The following is a 22350-nucleotide window of genomic DNA, read 5'->3' as shown; positions in this document are numbered from 1 at the left end:
CTTATCTAGGGAGGTATTCATACAACATTACAACGTGTTTGCCAATTTTCAATCTTGAAGAATTCACATAAGAGAAACCGGATTAGCAATCCATCTATTTATAACATCATTGTCATAGTACAAGGCCTTCACTAACAACTCCATCTCTTTACGAGACCATGAGCTACAATGCTGGCGAGACCAATGATCTATAGACACCTTCATCATTGTCTCTCAAGGTACATACCCACGCGGGTGTTCTCGAGTATGACCTTCTAGGACTATTCTTATCTTGGGTTCCCAACCCTCAAAGAATATCGGTCCTCCTGCCTACTCTTGTCTTGGATGCCCTACACATCCTCAAAGAGTATCGGCTGCCAGATGATTACCTAATCCTCTCATTCTTTCTTCCCAAGTGAAGACAAGAATGTTGTGTCTATCTTGTGTTTACATTTCCATTCATGGCTTTCATCTAGACTTACGGCTGTTAGTCCTGGTCTAGGGCATGATCCATGAAATGGAAAACACAATTGTCACTCCTTTGTAATCAAGGGTGATTCAAAATTCCCTCTTGATCAAGGACCTGTCAGAGCTCCCTCTTAACTAGGGACTCTTTCCTTCATCAGCAGCTTCTTCTTCATGGGTCCTTCAACTTGCTTGATCTCCTTCCTTTCTTGATGTCATGAAGTCTTCGATCGAACTTCTTCTACGTAGGGCACCATCCATTGATCACTTTCCTTCTTGGTTTGTCATGTCATTGCTTCGTGGAAAGTGACTATCAAGTTCTTCTTGTCATCTTGGCTACCCCTTTGTCATTTTGTCCATGCTTCGGAATGTTCTCCTTATGGATGCTCCATCGTACTTAGTAGTCCATCATGACTTCATCCTGATATTGCTTCAACATTGCTTTTCCTTTTGTTGGATGGCTTCTTCATCACAACATCTTTGTAGAGTAGAATTAGTTATCTGCACCTTAATATCTCCAAGGCCTTCATAGTTGTCACGGGTCCTTTTATCAGAGTTGTCTTGCCTTCTTTTAGGAGATATCTTCAAGGCATCTTGTCAGATAGTGATTCTTGGTGATCATGGTGTTTTTCACATGCTTGATCTCTTTCTTCATTTTCTCTTCCTCAGATAGATAGGTCAACCATCTAATGCTTCTTGTGAGAGCATTCTGTCACTGCTTGCTTTCTGGACTCATCAGCATTTCTTCTTGCTTCTTAGTCAGCAATCTTATGCTCCTTATGTGAGCATGTTCTTTTGTTGACTTTCATTGCATTGTGGTACATGCCTTCGAGCATGTTCTTGGTGAAAGAGATTCTTTCATGCTTGATCATGTTATAGAACTATACCCATGACTTAGTAATATACAAGTGATAACATGACTAAACTTTGATGCATACATACCTCATCTTGATTCTCCTTTGATCATCCTTTGGTGTGGTCCTTCTTGCTTCATCTTAGCTTGCCTGCATATCATCCTTTTCTTGAAACCCATGAATGGGATTCCCAATGAGATATTTGCCTTCGTTCATGAACCTTCTTTTGAAGATTCCATCATAGGATCTTAAAGATCCTAGCCTTGCAAATGTTTCCTTTCTTTTGACGATGTAGGTCTTCTAAGATTCGTATCATGATCAATTTTCTTTCACCATATATGAGGTCATATACTAGGTATGATTCTTCTACATGAACATCTTGAGCTATTTTTGCATGCTCCTATATTCTAGATGATATTTCTACTTATGCATTTTTGTTCTTCTCATAAATGCTACATCTATGAGTGTTGGGAACTCTATGTACATCATGCTGCTAGATTCTAGAGGGTGATTCTAGCCATGCAATTTAATTTATTCCTACATGCTCCTATTCTACTTAAAACTTTGAAAGAAGTCTAGAAGTAAAGAGTTTGACCTAGTAATAGTAGAGATCTGGAGGATCTTCCTTCTTTTGCTTCTTTCCTTCTTTCACCTCTTGAGTTATGTGAGCTTCCTCCCTCTTCCTTTTGTTATTGTTGTCCTTCTTAAGCTTAGGGCAATCCCTTTTGTAGTGTCCATATTCTTGGCATCCAAAACATTGGATCTTGGACATGTCTTTGTTGTTTGTTCTTCGTGGACCAAACTTGCCAAATTTTACCCTTTCTTTTGGCCATGGTAGCAAATGCTTGCTCCTTTGATCCCACATCTTTTTTGCCTTAAGTCTAGTTTCCTCTATTCTGCATAGAGACCACATTTCACTGAGAGTGGTTGCTTCCTTCTTGGCATATATGCTTGATGTGAAGTTTCCCCACTCCTCAGGTAGAGCATTGAGTACAACAGTTGTCATCTCTCTGTCAGACATGACTTCCCCAAGCTCTTGAAGTTGATCTCTCATTTCAGAGATTTTCATGAAGTAGGGAGCTATTCCTTCCTTTGTTATCTTCATCTTGTAAAATTCATTCCTCAGAGATATTACTTCTCTGGTTGTGGATACGCGAATAGCTCTACTAGCTTATCATAAATTTCTTTTGATGTCTCAAACTTGGAGACATAGGGAATGAAAGTCTTTGATTGATTCCATCAGAATCCTTTGAGCTCTTGTCTCATCCTTATTGTACTTGGTTAAGGCTTGAGTTTGTTCCTTAGCAGGGATAGCGATGTTCCCTTTGACATATTCTAGGAGTTCATTGTCCTTGAGTAGTACATCAGTCCTCTTCTTCCATGCAGGAAAGTTATTGGTGCCTACCAATTTATTGCTTTTCTTGCAAAAAGACATTGATGTATATTTAGAAGGGGGCATGTACTTACTTGATAGGTTTTGAGATGTAATGGATTTGCTTCGTCCTTGAAGGCTTGATGGCTTGTCTTCCCTGGATCTTGATGTTCTTCAAGTTGCCTTCTTCAAGTGGACTTGCTTGGTGATGAGGTTTGCTTGAAGACTTGTAGGTCTTCCTTCAATCTACTCTTCTTTGTAGGTGCCTTTATATAAGGCTCTTCTTCTAGCTTTGTAGACCTTCTTGATGAACAATGGATTGTAGACCCTTCTTGTCCTTGAAGTGGTTGAGACTTTTATGTTTGATGCTTCAACTTTGTAGATGCTTCTTTTGATCAGTGATTTTGAGTTGCCCTTTCCTTAATGTGTCACCTACCCTTTGATACCATGTTGGAGAATCTAGGGCAAAGTAGTGTAAAGTGATTCTTCGTTGCTTGATAAACAATTTGTGATGCACTTTTACAATTTATCTTCTTCTTCTTATTAATGTGTGTTTCATCAAACTGTTACCAAAACAAAATAACAAGAACACAAAGTTTGGCTCTCTGCCGGGGACAAACCCTCTCCACTCCTAAGAGGAAAATCCTTTGTGAGATTTCTCTTATTGAAGCCTCTTATTTGAACAACTGCCAAACCCTAGACCCTTGACTAGGATATCTTCCAAGCATAAGTCAAATCCTTCCTCATTCTGCACTGTCACTTCTGGCACATCTTCCGTCACTTCTTCTGCACTTTGTCTTCCAGCACATCGTCTTCCAATTAGAGTCTTTTTCACCTTAGAGAGATGGACTCCTTCACTAGGCTTGTGAGTCCTTAGAGGCTTGATCTCTTCACCCAAAGAAAAGATTGTTAGCTTGTTGTCATACCCTTGTTGCACCTCACACGTGTGATTGTTTCTAGCCCTACAAACAGTCCTTCATACTTCGATTTTCTGCTCCCTTACTTCGCTTGAGAGTCCTTCCACGCTAGAGTAGGAGGCCTTTGTAGTCCTAGTTACTAGCCCAAAGCATGAAAAATATGCCACAGTAATTTCACTGCTAATCCGATCGCACATTGTCCTTATTCTTTCGCACAAGTGACTATTTTCTGCCCTAGAAAACAGTCTTGCACCTTCGTTGTCCTTCCTCCTTTCTTCGTTGTCCTTGTAAGCCTTTTTCGTGCCTTGTCTTCGTCCTTCCTTGTCTTCTTTCTTGCTTACAAATTTCAAAGTGAGATTGGTGTCCTTTTGAGGAGTGGATAGCCTCTATAAATAAAGGTATGTCCCTCCTTTTCAAACCGACATGACTCTCCTTAAGCCCGACTTGACAGTTTGCTCTTAAATTCATTTTTATTCGTTATTTTGTTGCTTGTAGACTTCGTTGGTGCTAGGAGAGGATTTGACTATGCTTGGAGGTGTTCCCATGACCTTGTATGTTGACATACATGATGTAACATGCCCTCAAAGGGTCTTATCATAATTACATTTTGACTTTGACTCTCTAGAAGCACTTCAAAATGTGCTTGTCCTATTTTCAATGAGCAAGAAACTCATTGACAAATAATATCAAAATAAATTCTCTTTTCTTGAATAAGTACAAATATCAAAAAAATTACATTTATGAAGACCGAACCTAGTTACATTTCCTCCAACACCATCAGGAGAAATTTGGCACGGTAAAATAATTTTGGCCCAATAACAAAAATTTGGCACAAGAAGATAAATTTGGCTTAGCAAAATAATTTCGTCCCAATAGAATAATTTCGGGCCTGCAAGAGAAATTTGGCTCCACAGGATAAATTCATCCCAACAAGATAATTTTGGCCCAGCAAAATAATTTCGACCCATCAAGATGAATTCAGCTCAGAAAATAAATTCAGCCCAACAAAATAAAATCAATCTCAAACTTTTGGAGAATGATGTGATTTCCTGCAATTTCAACACCTACAAACAATATTATTACTTCGGCCAATAGGTTCCTTCTTCGACAGTTATGGAGAAATCACCTACAACAATTATTTTCTGAAAAATAGATTAAGAATTTTAACCCACGAACTTGGCTCCTTTAATCTTTGGGAACAATACGACAATACGGAAAACTTTGATTTTAACACACAATTGGCCAAAATCATGCTCTAATACCACTATAATATCTCGTCCTAATTATTTGCGTTATATTACAGAATATTTTCTTCATAAAATTATGATGTATATTTTATCCAAAAATACCAACGAAATTTATCAATATATACTAGAGAAATCGCCAACATAAAAACTCATAAATTAATGTAACTCCAACAAAATTAATATTAAACATGTCAATTGCAATATAATACAATTTTAGCATATCTCAACTTATTTATATCAATATGAATATGATATTACATGTCATACAAATGATGGAAGAATGTTGAGATAAAACTCTCTGGGTTGTTACAAACTGGATTTGGCCTCAAAATATATCTACCACAACATTGTATTTGACCTCCAAACTAAAACCATAATTGATAAGCACACCTGTCAATTCTGAATGAATTCACCAAGATATGAGATGGATTTTCGTCCACTCTCACCAAATCACATAAGGTTTTTCACCCTAGGGCTACTTATGTTGAGAACATGGTTCCCCAAGCCTCACCAATCAGAAAAAACAAACCAACCAAGATGTCTCAAATGATTTGCTTCCCCTCCTTTTAGAGGTTCGATGGATGCTTCTCCCACTTTCTAGAAGCACTTTTTATTATTTTATTTCCCACTGTAGTATTGAGAAATCTAGGGCATTGGCATTAGGGGATTTCTCTTCCATTAGTGATTGCTTGTGAATGTGTTTTACTTCTTAGATTAGGATCCTCTTCATGTTAGATTATTAGTGTTCTTATTCACCAAACAGTAACCAATGCATGAACATAAATACACGAGACACATCATGTAGGCTACAAGCCAGGGCCAAAAACCTCTCACTCTTTGAGAGGAAAACCCACACAAATTCTTCTTATAGAGATTCCAATTGACAAATACCAAGACCAAGACCCTTAACCTATTAGCCCCTCCAAGACCAAGACACACATTCTCTTAACAGTCACCATTCTTCATGACTCCTCTTCCACTTCGACCTGTGAGATCTCCACGCTCTCATATTACTGAGATCTTTCTTCTATGTTGGCACAAATATAGCATCAAGACGCTTACTGAGGTTCCACCGAGATTGTGGCACTATTTCATCACTGTGTATATTGCAAACTTGTCACTTATTCACTGTGATCTGAATTATATATAGCTCCTAGACTTCACACCTTACTGTAGCCTCCTCTCCGAACTAAGTTTTTTTGTTTAGGGTACCAAAACTTCTTCTTCAAATCAGTCATCCGAATCTCAAATTTTTCATTGTCCCTGTCTACCTGAATTTACAGAGGGACAAATTTAAACTTCATACAAACTCCTGAAATATCCGAACTATAATACTTCACTGGGCCACTCGAGATCTGAACTTGCTTTTGTACTGTAACCCGAAAATCTTAGAGAAAATTTCGAAAATCGAAAATCGAACCTATGTATTGTTCTTTTGCGAAGATCATAGCCACATATTTATAATAGTTTGTCATGTATATAAGCCAACATGACATATAGCGAAGGGGTGTGTCTCTTTAGGTGAGCTGACATGTGTTATTCCATACAGTTTTGGAGGCCGATTTCAAGAGAGAACTGTGCTTGTCTTTTGGAAGGTTCTTAGATACTTTAATAGACTATATATATATATATATGACACATGCTCAAGAAGAGCTCGTTCATGACATAAATTCTTTTGACTCTAATGATAAATCCTAAGGCTCTCAATGGGAGCCACTAACAAAATAAAATATCTTGCTCATGAAACCCATGAAGCAAGGCATACAAAAATAATTTTATTTCATTTCATCATTTACAAAGATCCTAATTACATGTCATTATGAAGACCGAACCTAGTTACACTTTTCAACACTCCCCCTTAACTAGGGAGGTATTCATAATGGTACTTGGTCATTCTCAATCTGAAGAATTTCTCATAAGAAAAAATCGGATTTGTAACTCATTTGTATAGCATCATACTAACCAGCATTGTTATATAGCAAGGCCTTGACTAACAACTCTATCTCTCCACAAGATCAAAGCATAATGTTGGTAATACCAATGATTTATAGACATACTCATCATTGTTTCTCTAGGAACATACCCCACCCGGGTTCACTCAAGATATGCTCCATAAGAACTATTCTTTTCCTAGACTCCCCAGTCCCACAAAGAATATCGGTCCTCCACAACTACTATTACTATTGGATGCCCTATCTCATTCTCAAAGAGCATCAAATGCCAAAAGATTACACAATCCTCCATTCTGTCTTCCCAAGTGAAGAACAGAACAACATGTCTATCTCCTTTTTCGACCCAGGAGGATATATTCCATTAAAGGAATGTACCTAAGCTCACTGCTTAGGAATTTCCAAGTTTCTTCCAAGTAAGAGACTTCTTTCCAGGCTCCCTCTTAACTGGGGACCTATCGTAGCTTCTCATGTGGAGATCTTCGAACAACCAGCGGCTTGAAGAGCTCCTTCTTTCAATTTCATGAATTTCTTCTTTGTCAAGGAGTCTTCATGAGTTAGTCATGTTCTCAACTCATCATAAAGTGATCCATTAAATTTTCCATTTGGCTTTGCTTCATGTCATTTTGCTTTCATGCCATATTTTCAGAGGGATATTACATCCTTTTATATGGTCTGCTTGGAAGTCATTCACAGATCTTCCCTTTGACAGTGCTACATAAGCCCAACCAGATGTTAGTTCAAAAAAAATAATCAATGAACACTTCAAATCAGAGTTGCCTTTGTGATGATCTTTCACCATGACATCTTCCTATAACTATTAGCATCTTGCATACAGATTGACACATCTCCCACAGATATTCAATGTCAAGGGTCTCTATCTTTTTCTGACTTGCATCAGAGTCTTCACATTCTTCCGGGAGATCTAGTCAAATCTTCTTGGACTTCCGATGTTGAATGCCTTCTACCTTCATTGCATAGTATCACGATCTCTTCCTACCTTTTCACACACTTCATTCCCAAGGGCTTCTAATCAGAGTTCCTCATCGTGGTCAACCACCTCATACTTCATATGAGGGCATATTATGTTGATTTCATCTAGTGTGACTCATGCCTTTCGACATTCTTTCATAGGAGGAGATTCCTTTTCTTTGATCATGATTCTCAAAATAGAAGTAGTGATCCTTGTTACCTACAACCATACGACATGACTTTATAATATTAAATACAAGCATACATACCTTATTTACCTTTAGGTCATCTAGGCTTCTTTCAGCAACTTCCTTGATTGAAAAGATCTTCAACCCCTTGATCTGCTTCATCTCTTATGTCATCATACCATCATCCCATGAACTTCACAAGTTGGAGTTCGTGACAAAACACTTGCTTCCTTTCTAGATCGGTGAATCCTTCAATGAGGATTCCATCTTGCATATCCTTATTCAACAGATGTTTCCCTTTTAAACTGATGTATGATGAGACTTGTCCTGGATGACTTCTTCCTTTGATTTTTCAATGAGGTCACCAAGAGCTATATCCTTTGACCATCAAACATCCTTCATGTCTCCTATGGTGATGTCACGAGCTCTTGCTTCTAATGCTTCTCTTCCTTGGACTTCCTTCTTTCAGCTTCCTCCACTTCTTCAGTGAAATGGACTTCTTCTCTATCCTTCTTGTTATTGTCCTTCTTAAGCTAAGGACAATCTTTCCTATAATGTTCATAGTCTTTGCATCCATAGCATTCAGCTATGCTTTTCTTTTCTTTTTGAGAACCAAAATTTTCCAAACTTCCTTTCCTTCCAGCAAATGTTTGAGTCCTTAACCTTCAACACTTTTGCCCTCAACTTGTCTTCTTCTATCTTGCATAGAAATCACAAGTTGTCGAATGAGGTAACTTTCTTATCCCATGGATATCTATTACCTTGATTATCAGTTAGTACATTATAAATCAATGATGATTATCTTATTTCCTAGATCTTGTAGATGGGATCTTATGAAGATACCCTTCATCCTTTGATACCTTTACTTTTTGTGTAGATCAAATCTAAGTCGTGTGACCTTCTCTCTCGCTTCTTCAAAGAGTATTCTTAAGAGTTTATAATATGCATCTCTTTGAGGTCTCCAATATTGCTATATGAGGGGATCTTTCATAAGAATCCCTTTCCATGAATTCAGAGGAGACCTTTTATTGTGTTCAGTGACTTCACCTTCTTAGAGGACTATGTTTATCCTCCTTTTTCATGCAAGGAATTTTGAGGACCTATCCAACTTATAGATCTTCTTGCAAAGACGAAGTCATTTTACCAAATTGATTAAACAATGAAAGATACTTAACAAGTGAAGATGAAATCTTCAACTTGATCACTTTGACGATGGTTGAAGAAGATGTAATAGTGCTCCCTCTTGGATGATCTTCTTCCAAATGAAAAAGCCTTTCTTCAATAAAGAAGGTTGTTCCTTTTGATGAGAATGATTTGCTGCTTATTTGGATGAACTTCTTCAAGGACAAGGAGAGGATCCTTACTTGATTTATAACCTTGAAAATGATGACAATGCCTTCTCGCCTTCAATATACTTCGACTTCTCGTGTAATGTAGATCAGAAATGCTTCTACGGGTTCTCGACTTTTTCCAAGATGATGTGATCTTCATCTTTAAAGTCTTTCGAGCTATCTTGTCTTCTAGACAACTTGATGAGGGTCTTTAAGGCCTTTTGATGATGTCTATAGAAACAAAAACTCTTGTTGTTGTAGACTGCATCTTTGATCTAGGGTTTGATTCTTCATTGTAGATCTTGATCTTTTGCTTTGATAACCTTCAACTTGCTTTGATGCCTTTCCTTGGAACTTGAACCTTGAATGTCTCTTTGATTAGATGCCCTTCCTTCGACTACAGCACCTTAGCTCTGATTCCATGTTGAGAAATCTAGGGCAATGGCATTAGGGGATTTCTCTTCCATTAGTGACTACTTGTGAATGATTTTTACTTCTTAGATTAGGATCTTCTTCATGTTAGATTATTAGTGTTCTTATTCATCAAACAGTAACCAATGCATGAACATAAAATATACAAGAGACACATCATGTAGGCTACAAACCAGGGCCAAAAACCTCTCACTCTTTGAGAGGAAAACCCACACAAATTCTTCTTATAGAGATTCCAATTGACAAATACCAAGACCAATACCCTTGACCTATTAGCCCTTCCAAGACCAAGACATGTGTTCTCTTAACAGTCACCATTCTTCTTGACTCCTCTTCCACTTCGATCTCTGAGATCTCCATGTTGTCATATCACCGAGATCTTTCTTCTATGATTGCACAGATATAGCATCAAGACGCTTACTGAGGTTCCACCGAGATTGAGGCACTATTTCATCATTGTGTATACTGCAGACTTGTCACTTATTCACTTTGATCTGAATTATATATAGATCCTATACATCACACCTTACTGTAGCATCCTCTCCAAACTAAGTTTTTCTATTTAGGGTACCAAAACTTCTTCTTCAAATCAATCATCCAAATCTCAGATTTTTCACTATCCCTGTCTACCCGAATTTACAGAGGGACAAATCCGAACTTCATACAAACTCCTAAAATATCTGAACTGTAATACTTCACTGGGCCACCCGAGATCTGAACTTGCTTCTGTACTGTCACCCGAAAATCTCAAAGAAACTGTCCAAAAATCTCAGAAGAAAATCAAACATGTGTATTGTTCTTATGCGAAGATCATAACCACATATTTATAGTAGTTTGTCCTGTATATAAGCCGACATGACATATAGCGAAGGGGTGTGTCCCTTTAGGTGAGCCAAGATGTCTTATTCCATAAAGTTTTGGAGGCAGACTTCAAGAGAGGACCATGCTTGTCTTTTGGAAGGTTGTTAGACACTTTAATAGACTACATATATATATGACACATGCTCAAGAAGAGCTCCTCATTCATGACATTAATCCTTTTGACTCTAATGATAAATCCTAAGGCTCTCAATGGGAGCCACTAATAAAATACAATCTCTTGCTCATGAAACCAATGAAGCAAGGCATACAAAATTAACTTTATCTAATTTCATCATTTACAAAGATCATAATTACATTTCATTATGAAGACCTAACCTAGTTACACTTTTCAACATCTACAAGCTTCTCTGCTTATCCTTATCTTAAGTGACTTTTTATTTTATTTAATTTTAGTCACTTGGTATTTTTCCTTGATTAGGCATTTCCCCTTCTTTTATTTAATTAAATGACTAATTAAAGTCACTTTTAATGTAGGAAACTGGTAAATATGCCTCTATTATCCCTCAAGCCACTGAAAGTCACTTTTCAACATCCCATATTGTATATCTTTTCATTTGTGTTCCATCAAGCTATTACACTAAGGTGTTTCATCAAATATTCTTCCCAAAATGACACCTTGAGTGTATTTAATTAATAACCCTATTTTACGAGAATTGTCAAAATGCAACAAAACCATGAATTAATTGTGTGAAACTAGCCATCATGATGAAATGTTGTGAAGCGATCCCCATAAAACTCCTCCAGAGTCCAAAACCTTCCAGGCCCACTGATAACAAAATCTTACTCCCATAACCAAGTTGCCACCAACTCTAGAAACCCATCCTAGCTGCATCATAAGGGAAACTAAAAATGGGGACATTACATTAGGCATGAACATTACATGTATCTTCTCTCTACAATAAGCAAACATTAGCAAATTGGGCAATCAAATTACACTAGTCTCCTGGAATCTTTTGTATCTAGGAGGAGGTATGTCCTTTTCTGTAGTTGAGGCATTGGAATCTACCTCTTAAAATTTATTGTAATGTCCTCGGAATCTACCTCTTAAAAGTTATTGTAATGTCCTTAACTATTAAAAATAAGAAGTGCTCGATAACTCACTTTTAATCCTAAATAATAACTCCATCCCTTTGCATATGCCCCTAAAATGAATGTTTATTGAGAGTGCTATGTAGACAAATATCAAAATTATCACTAAGAGGTTATTTGGAATTTTTATCTAAATGATGCATATAACACTATTGCCAAAGTGAAAACTTTTAAGGTCACCAATGTAGATATTTCATTACCAGATATTTGCACAAATATTAGGAATTTCACTAGCAAGTTATGTGGATTTATCTAGATGATCCATCTAACACTACTCTTGCCAAAGTGAAAAATTTTAGGGTCAACAATGTAGATATTTCACCTCGTGATAATCCAATCTACACACAAAGAATTAATTCCTACAACTAACATCTGAAGCTTAGGAAACAAGTGTCAAAACAACATATCCGCTTAAATCAAAGCACTATATGAACATTCAAAACTAGAAAGTGTAGGTACTACATATCACTAGGTTAGATAAATCTAGCAAAAAACTAATGGTTAGATCTACATAAACAAACTTTTCAAAATCAAGTCAGCGAACTGGAATTAGTAGCAGCAATCACATTTCTTATCAACTATTAAATAGATATTACATGGACTTTACAACACTCTTTGCTCACACCCTTGTTGCAAATCCACACTTGCTCGCCACTAGCAAAGTCTCTTGACAAAACTGAATGAACTAAAACAACCACTGACGTATCATGCACACTACCCACAGAAAACTTCACACTGTGACCATTTAACTAGCGCATCCTCCTCTCCTTCATATAAGATGAGGAAAAAAGTTACAAAACAAGCCATAAATGGCCTACAGTAGTGTGCTCAACTTTTGCATGAGTAACTCCCTTGTAAGTGCACCTTAGGTCCAACAAATTACTCCTTAGAGAATGTGCCCTCCAAGAATCGAACGCATTATATGTAAGCAGGTAAGAATAAATAAGAATCTCTCTCATGCATGTACTTCATTTCCTTGAAATTGTGCCCCATTAACTATGTCTTCATAAGCAGCTCACTGTCCTTGCAAGAAAAACTCCCTCAAACAAGTGCACTCGTTCTCCAATGGAAGCCAAGCTCAACAATTCAAATCCCTAGAGGTGAAACAAAATGGACAATAGAATCAACGCAACCAAGTAAACTAACATCCCTCTTTATAAGGAAAATGTTCTCCACCAAGCCAAGCTACTCTTCTTCATCTTGAACGTCCCCTCTCCTAGGGGCTTCAATATAAAGTTGACTACTTGTGAATATGAACATACCCCTAGGCCATTGTTCCCTTCTATACTCTAAAACCTCTTCAGAATCTTCAAGTGTATTCCCTTGTTCAAAGATGACTTCATCAACAACTTGCCAACCTCCAATGTCCTTCATGTTAACTTCATGGGCCAAATTCTTCATACACTACAATATGAGCAATTCAAGACTTCCTGCAATGCACAAAGATTGGAAGAGCTCAACATGAGTAACAACTCATTCATCCGAAAATATCAAGCTTGTGGTGCATGCATCAACCCATAATGAACCTTCTTCATTCTGCAAACATATCTCAATAATACACTCCTAGCAACCAGAGCAAAAGTCTCAACAAGGCCAACCCAACCTCACTCTTAGAATCCTCTAGCAAAAAACTTGCCTTTGCACTCTTCAATGCTCACATTAGATGCATGCTTGAAAACGATCAATGATTCCACAATAGATTTTGGAACTATCTCCAAATAATCATTCTCCTTCATCATGGAATCCCACAAACCTATTTTGCATGTGCCTCCTCAAAGCTAGAAGGATATTCCTCCATCCACATCTCAAGTTTGCACTTCCAAGGGGTGAATTTAGAAGATCCTTCTAGTCAATGACACTCTCTAGGATCAAACATCCCAAACTTAGCCATTCCTACTACTTCAAACAAAATAGATCAACAAAAAATCATCAACCTATCACAAGTTTAGTTGTGCCTATCTTAGGTGACAAATCCACTCCAATCACTAGGGCAAGCAACCTTTCACAAATTTATGAACAATCACTAGAGCTTCATAAGCATCAAACCCACGAAAATTGTCCAACGACAACTACTCACAAACAACAATCTACTCCAATCTCTAGAGCTTCTTGGACATCACATCCATTGAAATATTCCATTCTCGACTCCCTCTCACAAGTAGCTCAATCCTCAGCACAAACCACTCCAAACAATGGAGTATCACAAGCATTACACCACCAACCTCTCACAAGTCCCGAAACCTATCTTAGACATCTATTGGCTCCAAATCTTGAAGCTTTCTAGGGCATCACTCCCACAACCTATCATAGGTCCAAATCTGCTCTCAAAATTAATTCCTCCAACTTTCAATTAAAGATTATGAAACAACAAATTTGCTTAAACCAAAGCACTATATGAAAACTCAAGAGTGTAGACAATGCATATCACTAGGTCAAGTCAAACCTATAGAAAACTAATGGTTAAATTTACATAACATAATTCCATAAATAAGACAAATAAGTTAGAATTTGAAGCATCAATCACATATCTTCTCATCAACTATAAAAGAAATATTGCACAGGCTTAACAACACTCTCCACTCACACCCTTACTAAAAAACCACACTAGCAAAATCCCTCTACATAACTAGATCAACTAAAACATCATACAATGTAACACGCACTCTTCCCACACGAAAGCAAAATTTCATGCTCTATCTATTTAACTAGTGCAACTTTATCTTCATTGTATAAGATGAGGAAAATAAGGTTACAAAACAAGCCATAAATGGCCTCAAGTGGAGCACCCCATTTATGCATGAGTAACATCCTGTAATTGCACCTTAATTCCAATGAATCATTTCTTGGGTAGTGCACCCTGAGAATAGAACTCATTATATTTATGCATGAACGCATGCTTGATAATCTCTCTCATGCATGTGCCTCTCTTCTTTGAAATTGTGCCCTCCAAGAATAGACAACCTGCAAATATGATGCACCCTACATGCATCACAACCTACACCCTCTAAAATACAACATCGTGGACTAGTAAGCCGTCATGCGTGCATAAGCTTCCTAAAATATAACACCGCATAAGAGAAGTAACTACTAACATGCATGAGAATCTCTCCCATGCATAAACCTATTAATCACTATTGCACCACATTAACTAAGTCTTCATAAGCAACTTGCCATCCTTGCATGACAATCTCCCTCACATAAGTGCACCCTTCCTCGAGGAGGACCCAAGCCAATCAACAACTTGAATTCCTAAGGTGAAAGAAAATGGAGAACATGATCTAAAAAACCAAGTAAACTAATAACCAAGAATGGCACAACACATGACCCACTAATCATGGAGGTTATATTTTCTACACAATATACAAAGTATTTCGATGGCATTGTTAAGTTAATAAACAAACATCTATGTTACCTCAAGTTGAGGCAATAGGACAACATTCAAAGAAAAAGATTTAAATATTTAAAAATTAAAGATCTAAAATACAACTCCTACATATCTTTGAACAATTAATTAGCAACGCATACATATAAATAAATAGGCATGTAGCATAATGGATGAATCTTTGACTTTTCTCACCCCTTGTGAAACTGGAAAACAGTAATTCAATGACACATCTCATTGATCAATCAAAAATTGATCATGTCCATAATGAACATAATACCTTCAACATAATCACCATCTCCCTTTGTCGCAACATCTCACTTCAACACTTTTGAAGCCATTCCTATCTCTAGGTGGAGATTACTGTATACACATGCCAACTTTTCAACTGTCTTGGAAGTAAGCTTGTTTCTCTTGACAAAGTGGATAAAGTTTTAACCTATACGTCAACCAATTCTTCTTGAAAACCAATAAACTAAGGACCTATGACAATAATTAAAAGGGAAAATTATAGAATATCTATAACTAACCCCATGCATTCTCAGGTTGCTCTTGGACAATGGTTAATTTATCCTCTCTTGAATTTATTGTGTTGCATGATTGTTACCAAGTCACCCTTGCAACTCTAGAGCACATACCCTTGAGATGGCCACTCATAAACCTCCTTGACCTTAAAGCCCTTTGCTAGAAGAAATTGGTTGAAAAATTTTACCTACCCAAAAAGCCAAATTCATGAATAGTGTTCATGTGAATTACTCTTGTTGATGGACCATATGTATTATGTTCTTGTGGTGCAATATGAAGAACTTATCGTGCTTCGCCTAATAATATAAAAAGATCATTTCAAAAAGCCCAATTGGCTAGCTCAAGCAGTTACGCGCTTTGAGCTCCATGCAAGAGATCCCAGGGTTGATTTCCAAAGCTTGCTGCCTCTGTTGCATGTCTCACTCAATGTCCCTACTGCATGAGGCACCATAGTCAGCATTAACCAGTTTGCACTATGTACCACCTACAAATGTGGGGAAGTGCACGAGGGTTTCCAAATAAAATCAGAATAAAAATAAAAGATAAAAAGGTCATTTATGGCCTATAAAACCCTTGGGATAGCACCTACCTTAATATCCTTAAAAGTTTTGCCCAGATTATTTCTCTCAACCAAGGAAGTGTGAAAGTCGTAAAGATCTATTATTTGGAAACGTTTGTTAGTATTGTATAAATATACATTATTGATGATTTCGACATTTGTCGACAGTTTCTAAGCCAATAGAAGGATCACATATTAGAACCTCTAGGGTCGATAGCTTAATGTGCTCCAACCAAAATAATTTGCTCCATTTTAAAATAGGTAAGTTTGTGAATATTTACTTGTCTGCAAAAAAATATGCTAAATTGTATGGGTATGATCTTGCACACTCACCTTGGCAATGATCAGATCTTCCCTTAGCAGATCTTTCTCTTACTGTTTAAAACATGTCTCGTTTTCAACAATCCTTGGACGTTTAAAGGATTTTGTTTACAAGAGGTTTCTAGTTTAATTTTCTGACTTCCACCAGGGCTTTAAATGATCGTGTTCAAGTTCTGAATGGTGAGAAGCATTTCTGCTGAAAGAACGAAACTTCCTTTTTGTTCCCTGATCTTCTAAGATTTTGTTAAAACTGAAGAATCAACATTCTTGTACTTTGCTTTGTGTTTCCCACAGACACACCCTAAATGTATCACTACCATTTCTACTTGAAATAATAGTGATGCAAAGCTTTTCTACGGGAAAAATAAATCTTACACCCTCACCTGGAAACCTAAGTTCCACATCCCCCACTGATATTTGCTCATAATATCAGAATGCATTCCCTTAACAATCCATTCACTTCATGCACATATAGCGCCAATTTTCTTTATTAATTATGAATTTGTGTGGCAATGCAAATGTTGAATGCTATTTAACTGATTGCTCCTTCCTCTCCCTCCCTCTCAATCACAACTGCTTTTTGGCCCTCTCGCGCCCTCCCGGCATTTCTCCCTCTCCTCTGCTCTTCTTTTTTGTGAGGCCACAAGAACGTTAAGAAAGCCATGGATAGTATGACCAAAAACAACGTTTTGATCAGTGTTGAAGCAGTCAACCGACTGGTGAAAGAAGTAATTCTGCAAGAGGAAAGCCATGAAATTCTGCAAGCTAATTTCATCTGTATGGAATATATTCTACCTTATATTACCATTTTCCTCCAAGATCAACTGCCTTAAGCGGTCGCTGAGACCCTGAAGTTGTGGCTGCAACTGCTGCATAATTGCCTCACACACACCAAAAGCATACACCATCGCTCCAATTCACGGCAACGGTGTCTCGATTGTCTCAGCAACAACCCTGGGAGAGCGTCAACACAAATCAAAAATTGGAGGGTACGTTTTAATTACCTCATTCAAGCCCTTGAAAGTGACTTTTCAGTAATTGTTAGAGGTCGTGAAGCTGTCATCGCCCCAGTCATTGCTCCAATCCTTCCCCTAATGAAGGATGTTATTGAGGAGGAGCAAAACCATCAGATTCTGCAAACCGAGTTAAGGCCTGTCCACAATCTTCTGCTAGATATAAGCGTTGTCTTTCAAGATCAACAGAAAGCTGCCCCTGAGTGCCTCAAGATTTGGTTGCAACTGCTGCATAAATCCCTTACAGAGGCCAATACCATACTCCATACCTACAGTCCATCACAACAACAAGGGCGGCGTCTGGACTGTCTCATTGGCAACCGCCGGAGATCCACTGAACAAGACAAAAAATGGAAGGTACCTTTTAATTTCCTCTTTCAAGGCCTTCAACAAGAATTTTCAATGTTTGTTACTTCTACTTCGCACCTCATTATCAAGAGGGATCTGATGCAAATGGAATTGGAGAGCACGCAGGAGTCCAGAGAAGGACAACCTCTTTCTACAGATGAAGCAGAAGAGTCAACACAATCGCTCCCCAAAGATGAAACAGAAGTTTCCGTAGATGAAGCACAAGAGTCGTGGTGACCTCCCTCTAGAGATGAAGCAGAAACCTCTTCATATAAAGCAGAAGAGTCTATGGATGACGCAGAAGCCTCTAGGGATGAAAGAGAAGGGTCTACAGATGAAGCAGAACAGCTAGAACAACCACTCTCTAAAGATGAAGCATGGATATTATTCAGAAGAATTGCTTTCAAAGACAACCCTGCTCCTCCTATGGATAGAGAGAACTGTGCTAAGAATAATGCAGACAAGTGTAAAGGTTTTGGTTTGGCCATAACCTTAGTGGCCGCAGCAATGAGGGGAAAAAGCAGAGTAGATGAATGGGAGATTTCTTTATCTTCCATTAAAAATGCAGATTCTTCCTCTTCTGCAGATACTCTGCATCCTCGCATTGAACCACAACTTTATCCACTATTAAGATGGTGTTATGATGCATTGCCCAATTCAGACATCAAAATTTGCTTCCTATATTGTGCCATGTATGCGGAAAATAAAAAATCTCTGTGCAGGAATTAGTGCAGATGTGGGTTGCAGAGGCTCTTGTGAGAAGCAAACAGGGGAACCATTTAATGGACATGGCCATTGGGCAAAGCTACGTGAACCTTCTTGTAGATCGTTGCTTCTTGCAAAATGCTACCGCTGACAAGGGTATCATGTTTGCTCGGCTGAATCCAGAGCATCAGAGCATCAATGTATAAGAGTTCACCATGTTGTTCGCGAGATGGCAATATATGTTGGCGAGAAGGAGGAGAATTGTTTACTCATGGCAGGTCAAGGGCTGCAAATTTTTCTTTATTAATTATGAATTAGTTTCAGTGTGATTGTATACAGTAGTGCCGTCCTAAAAGTCAAGCAATTTTATTCATCAACAAAAATCCGTAGCCACAAAAGATTCATAGGCAATAACCAAAACATTCGCTGTGAAAACGTAAATCACTGCCTCTATGGCTATGGATTTGCAGCGAGTTGTAAGCAAAATCTCAATATCCTTCTAAATGGCAAAATTCAAATCCCAATTAGCATGTTACTAGTAAATCCACATGAACTGGAAAGGGAATAATATTCAAAAACCGGGGATCTACGGGGACCTGAAAATCTAAATATTGAAATTTGGATTAGTAAGATCAAATACCTCTTTCCATGGCGCTGCACGAAAGGGGAATTTTTTGCATCCTCCTCTGTGAAATCAGACCATCAACAAACCGTAAATATATACAGATAATCAACTACTCCTTTACTTCAGGCAAGACTGCAAAGGAATACGTAACGGAGATCAGGGAAGATACCTGTCAAGCCAAGAGACATCTTGGTTACGATGGTGAATGTAATGCCAAAACCAACCAGAAATGGCCAGTTTCTGGTCAATTCCTTCCTCAAAAACACCCTCATTGGCTCGTTCAAGCCCATTGCTCTGCTCCTGACGAAACCCTACCAGAATGACAAACTTCTTTAACCTAATGTAGGTATAATATAAAAGTTTTCAGAGGCTTTCTTCTATGAAGAAGAATGGACAATGCTATTAATGTAACTAAACGAAGGAGATGGCACAAAGAAGAGTAGCACTGTTAGAATTCAAATGACAAAAGATCGTGAACCAATTCGCCTCAACACATTTGAAATCCGGCGAAATCAGATCAATTTCTTTGTCACAAGCCGATCGCGCAACGTGACGATTCCAATTATATTTAAAAATAAAAATTTCAACGTGCGGGGAAATCTTAACAGTCCTGCGGGGGAAATCTCATCGGTGCTTTGAGACTCAGACGAAGCATATTTGCTTCAAACACAATCATCGCCTTCCATTCGTCAAAAACTAAAAGTCAACACGAGTACATCCGCCTGGGGTTGAAATAGGGTAGCCTTCGACTAAATAATATTTTTATGGTAAAACATTATGTCTCGTGACATGTACAATTTAGAAATATAAATAAAATTATTTTTAAATGGAAATGATTATGTGTTGATGTGATTGATATATGGTGATTGTGTAAGTTTATAAAGGTATGTTAATTATTTAATTTGTAAAGTTAATTTTCTGTTATTTAAATTTGTATGGTAATTTTATAATTGTATTAAATAAATGTGAAAAAATTAAATATAGATTTAGAAGAACAAATTAGTTAATGTGTGTAATATCATCTATTAATATACAAAAAAATCACAAAAATATGGTAACATCTTTTATTTATAAAAAAATAAAATTTTATAAATATAATTATATTGACAAAATTTGTATACATAATTATATATTTTTATTGGACTATTTTATAAAATTATGTCAATTATTCACTTTGTAAAGTCACATTCACATTATGTTATTTGTTATTTGATCATTTGCATCATAAATTTATAATTGTAATAAATAAATATGAAAAAATAAACTTCATAAATTTAAAAAACAAGTTAATTAATATTTAAAATTTCATATATTAAAAAAAAATCACAAAAATATCTTTCATTTATAACCTTAAAATTATAATAATTAAAAAAATCTTATAAATATAATTATATTAATAAAATTTATGGACAAACCTCATAAATTTAAAAGAAAACAAAAAATAGTTAATATTTAAAATTTCATATATATTTGTATAAAAAAACACACAATTCATTTAGATGTTACAAGGAGTCATTGATATTGGCACTACCCATTTCCATTTCCTATTGGCACACCTCTGCAACCATCTACATCAAATTTATCTTCTTCAACCTTTGCATTGGAGATTGAAATGATAAATCCCAAAATTACATACGCTGCCACACACCACACAATATGGCGAAAGTAGCACACACTACCAACTATAGCATGGCTAAGTCATTTCTATTATGTAACTTTTACTCCTGTAAACAATGTTTATAGTTTTTTGGGTCATGAAAAAGTTCCAAGGAAGGCCTAAGAAACAGAATTTTATACTTGACACTTCTAATATGGTCTCAAACAACAGAAAACAACTCTGAACTACCATATCTTTTCTGCTGAACACAAGAATCTGTTGGAAATACTAAGAGGGGAGGTGAATCAGTGTTCCTTAGCAATTAACAATTTTAAATCTTTTCATAGCATTAATTACTCTTCAATTATTATTAATGTTTATGCAATAATAACAGTAAATAAAAGAACATAGTAAACACAAGAATTTTAGGTGGAAAACCCCCTTCGGGTCAAAAAACACCGAATTTTTTCTAATAAATTCTTCAATCTTCAACCCCAACTGAAATGAAAGCAACAACTTCCTAGAATTCTAAAAAACATTCTTTTCCAGCTCTCACTAGAAGGACACCCCAACGCCTTAGTTTCTTTAGTAATCAACTGAATGGATGCCCCAACACCCTAGACCAACCTACCACCCTGAAGTGTTCACAGGCTCCAACCTGTAGGCGACTTCATGCACCTGCCTAGCACCTCCCTGCCACCTTTTAATGACTGAAATGAGACAAGAGTGTGGATTCCTATACCAGGGACAATGATCCATGATACAATATGATTTACAATGATTTTGACCGAACACCTAATCATATTTTGACCTGCAATCCAACCATGACATCATCCCAACAGAGACTTCTATACCTCCCAATAATGCCTTTTCGACTCTAGGCAATTTGATTCTTTTATAATAATGACTCTTCCAATGATGACACTTTTACAAATGACTCTTTTACAACTTTACAATGATGACTCTTGGCCTTGACACTTCTTCACAATATGCAGATGGTTGTCATGTCTTCAAAAGATGTCTTGTTGACTCTTGGCCTTGATACTTCTTCACAATATGCAGATGGTTGTCATGTCTTCAAAGGTTGTCCCGCTACAATGCCTCCTTTGATTTGATACTTCAACTCTTGAATTCTTGCTTGAACTTTTACTTGAATCTTCTTCTACCTGCATGCAAAATTTGCCCGACAAAACCAATCCCAAAACAAAATGAAATACCCTTCAACTTACCTTTACCTACACAACAGATGTAAGTGCATAATGATGAATAAATACAAATTAAAATTACAATGCGTACATGAAGTGTGATTGTCACTTTTGTTGTTGACTTATTGCAACAGTAGAAAAAGACTCCCACGCTTGGACTCTATGCAAGACTATATTTAAAATTGACCTAAAGATATATACAATAAAAACTGATGACAAACCCTAGACTTGTGATGGACCAAGTCCTAAGTACAACAACAGAGACCATTCCATCAACTATGACAAGACAAGTAACATGAACTTACAACATCATATAGATTTAGCAAGATTGGTGTAGCATCAAGAATATGTAGCATAAAATGTGTTGTATCAAGAATAGGACATCCGAAAAAC

General features: G+C 37.0%; 1 protein-coding gene across 1 annotated transcript in view; it reads right to left on the bottom strand.

Moving 5' to 3' along the window:
• Positions 1–19893, bottom strand: part of LOC149260317 (ATP synthase small subunit 6, mitochondrial-like) — a 31483-nt gene extending 11590 nt beyond the window's left edge. Inside the window, exons 1-2 of the mRNA XM_089379835.1 lie at positions 19325–19893; positions 19171–19216 (exon numbers count right to left, since the gene is read on the bottom strand). Coding sequence (XP_089235961.1) covers positions 19171–19216; positions 19325–19445 — 167 coding nt within the window. The 5' untranslated portion in view covers positions 19446–19893. The remainder of the gene's footprint in view (positions 1–19170; positions 19217–19324) is intronic.
• Between the last annotated feature and the right edge of the window lie 2457 nt (positions 19894–22350).

This window comes from Pinus tabuliformis, chromosome 6, assembly GCF_031772625.1.
Source record: "Pinus tabuliformis cultivar Carrire ecotype Pingquan chromosome 6, CPIR1, whole genome shotgun sequence".
NCBI lineage: Eukaryota > Viridiplantae > Streptophyta > Pinopsida > Pinales > Pinaceae > Pinus > Pinus tabuliformis.
The sequence above is the reverse complement of the archived record's forward strand: the minus strand, read 5'-3'. Positions and strand labels throughout refer to the sequence as shown.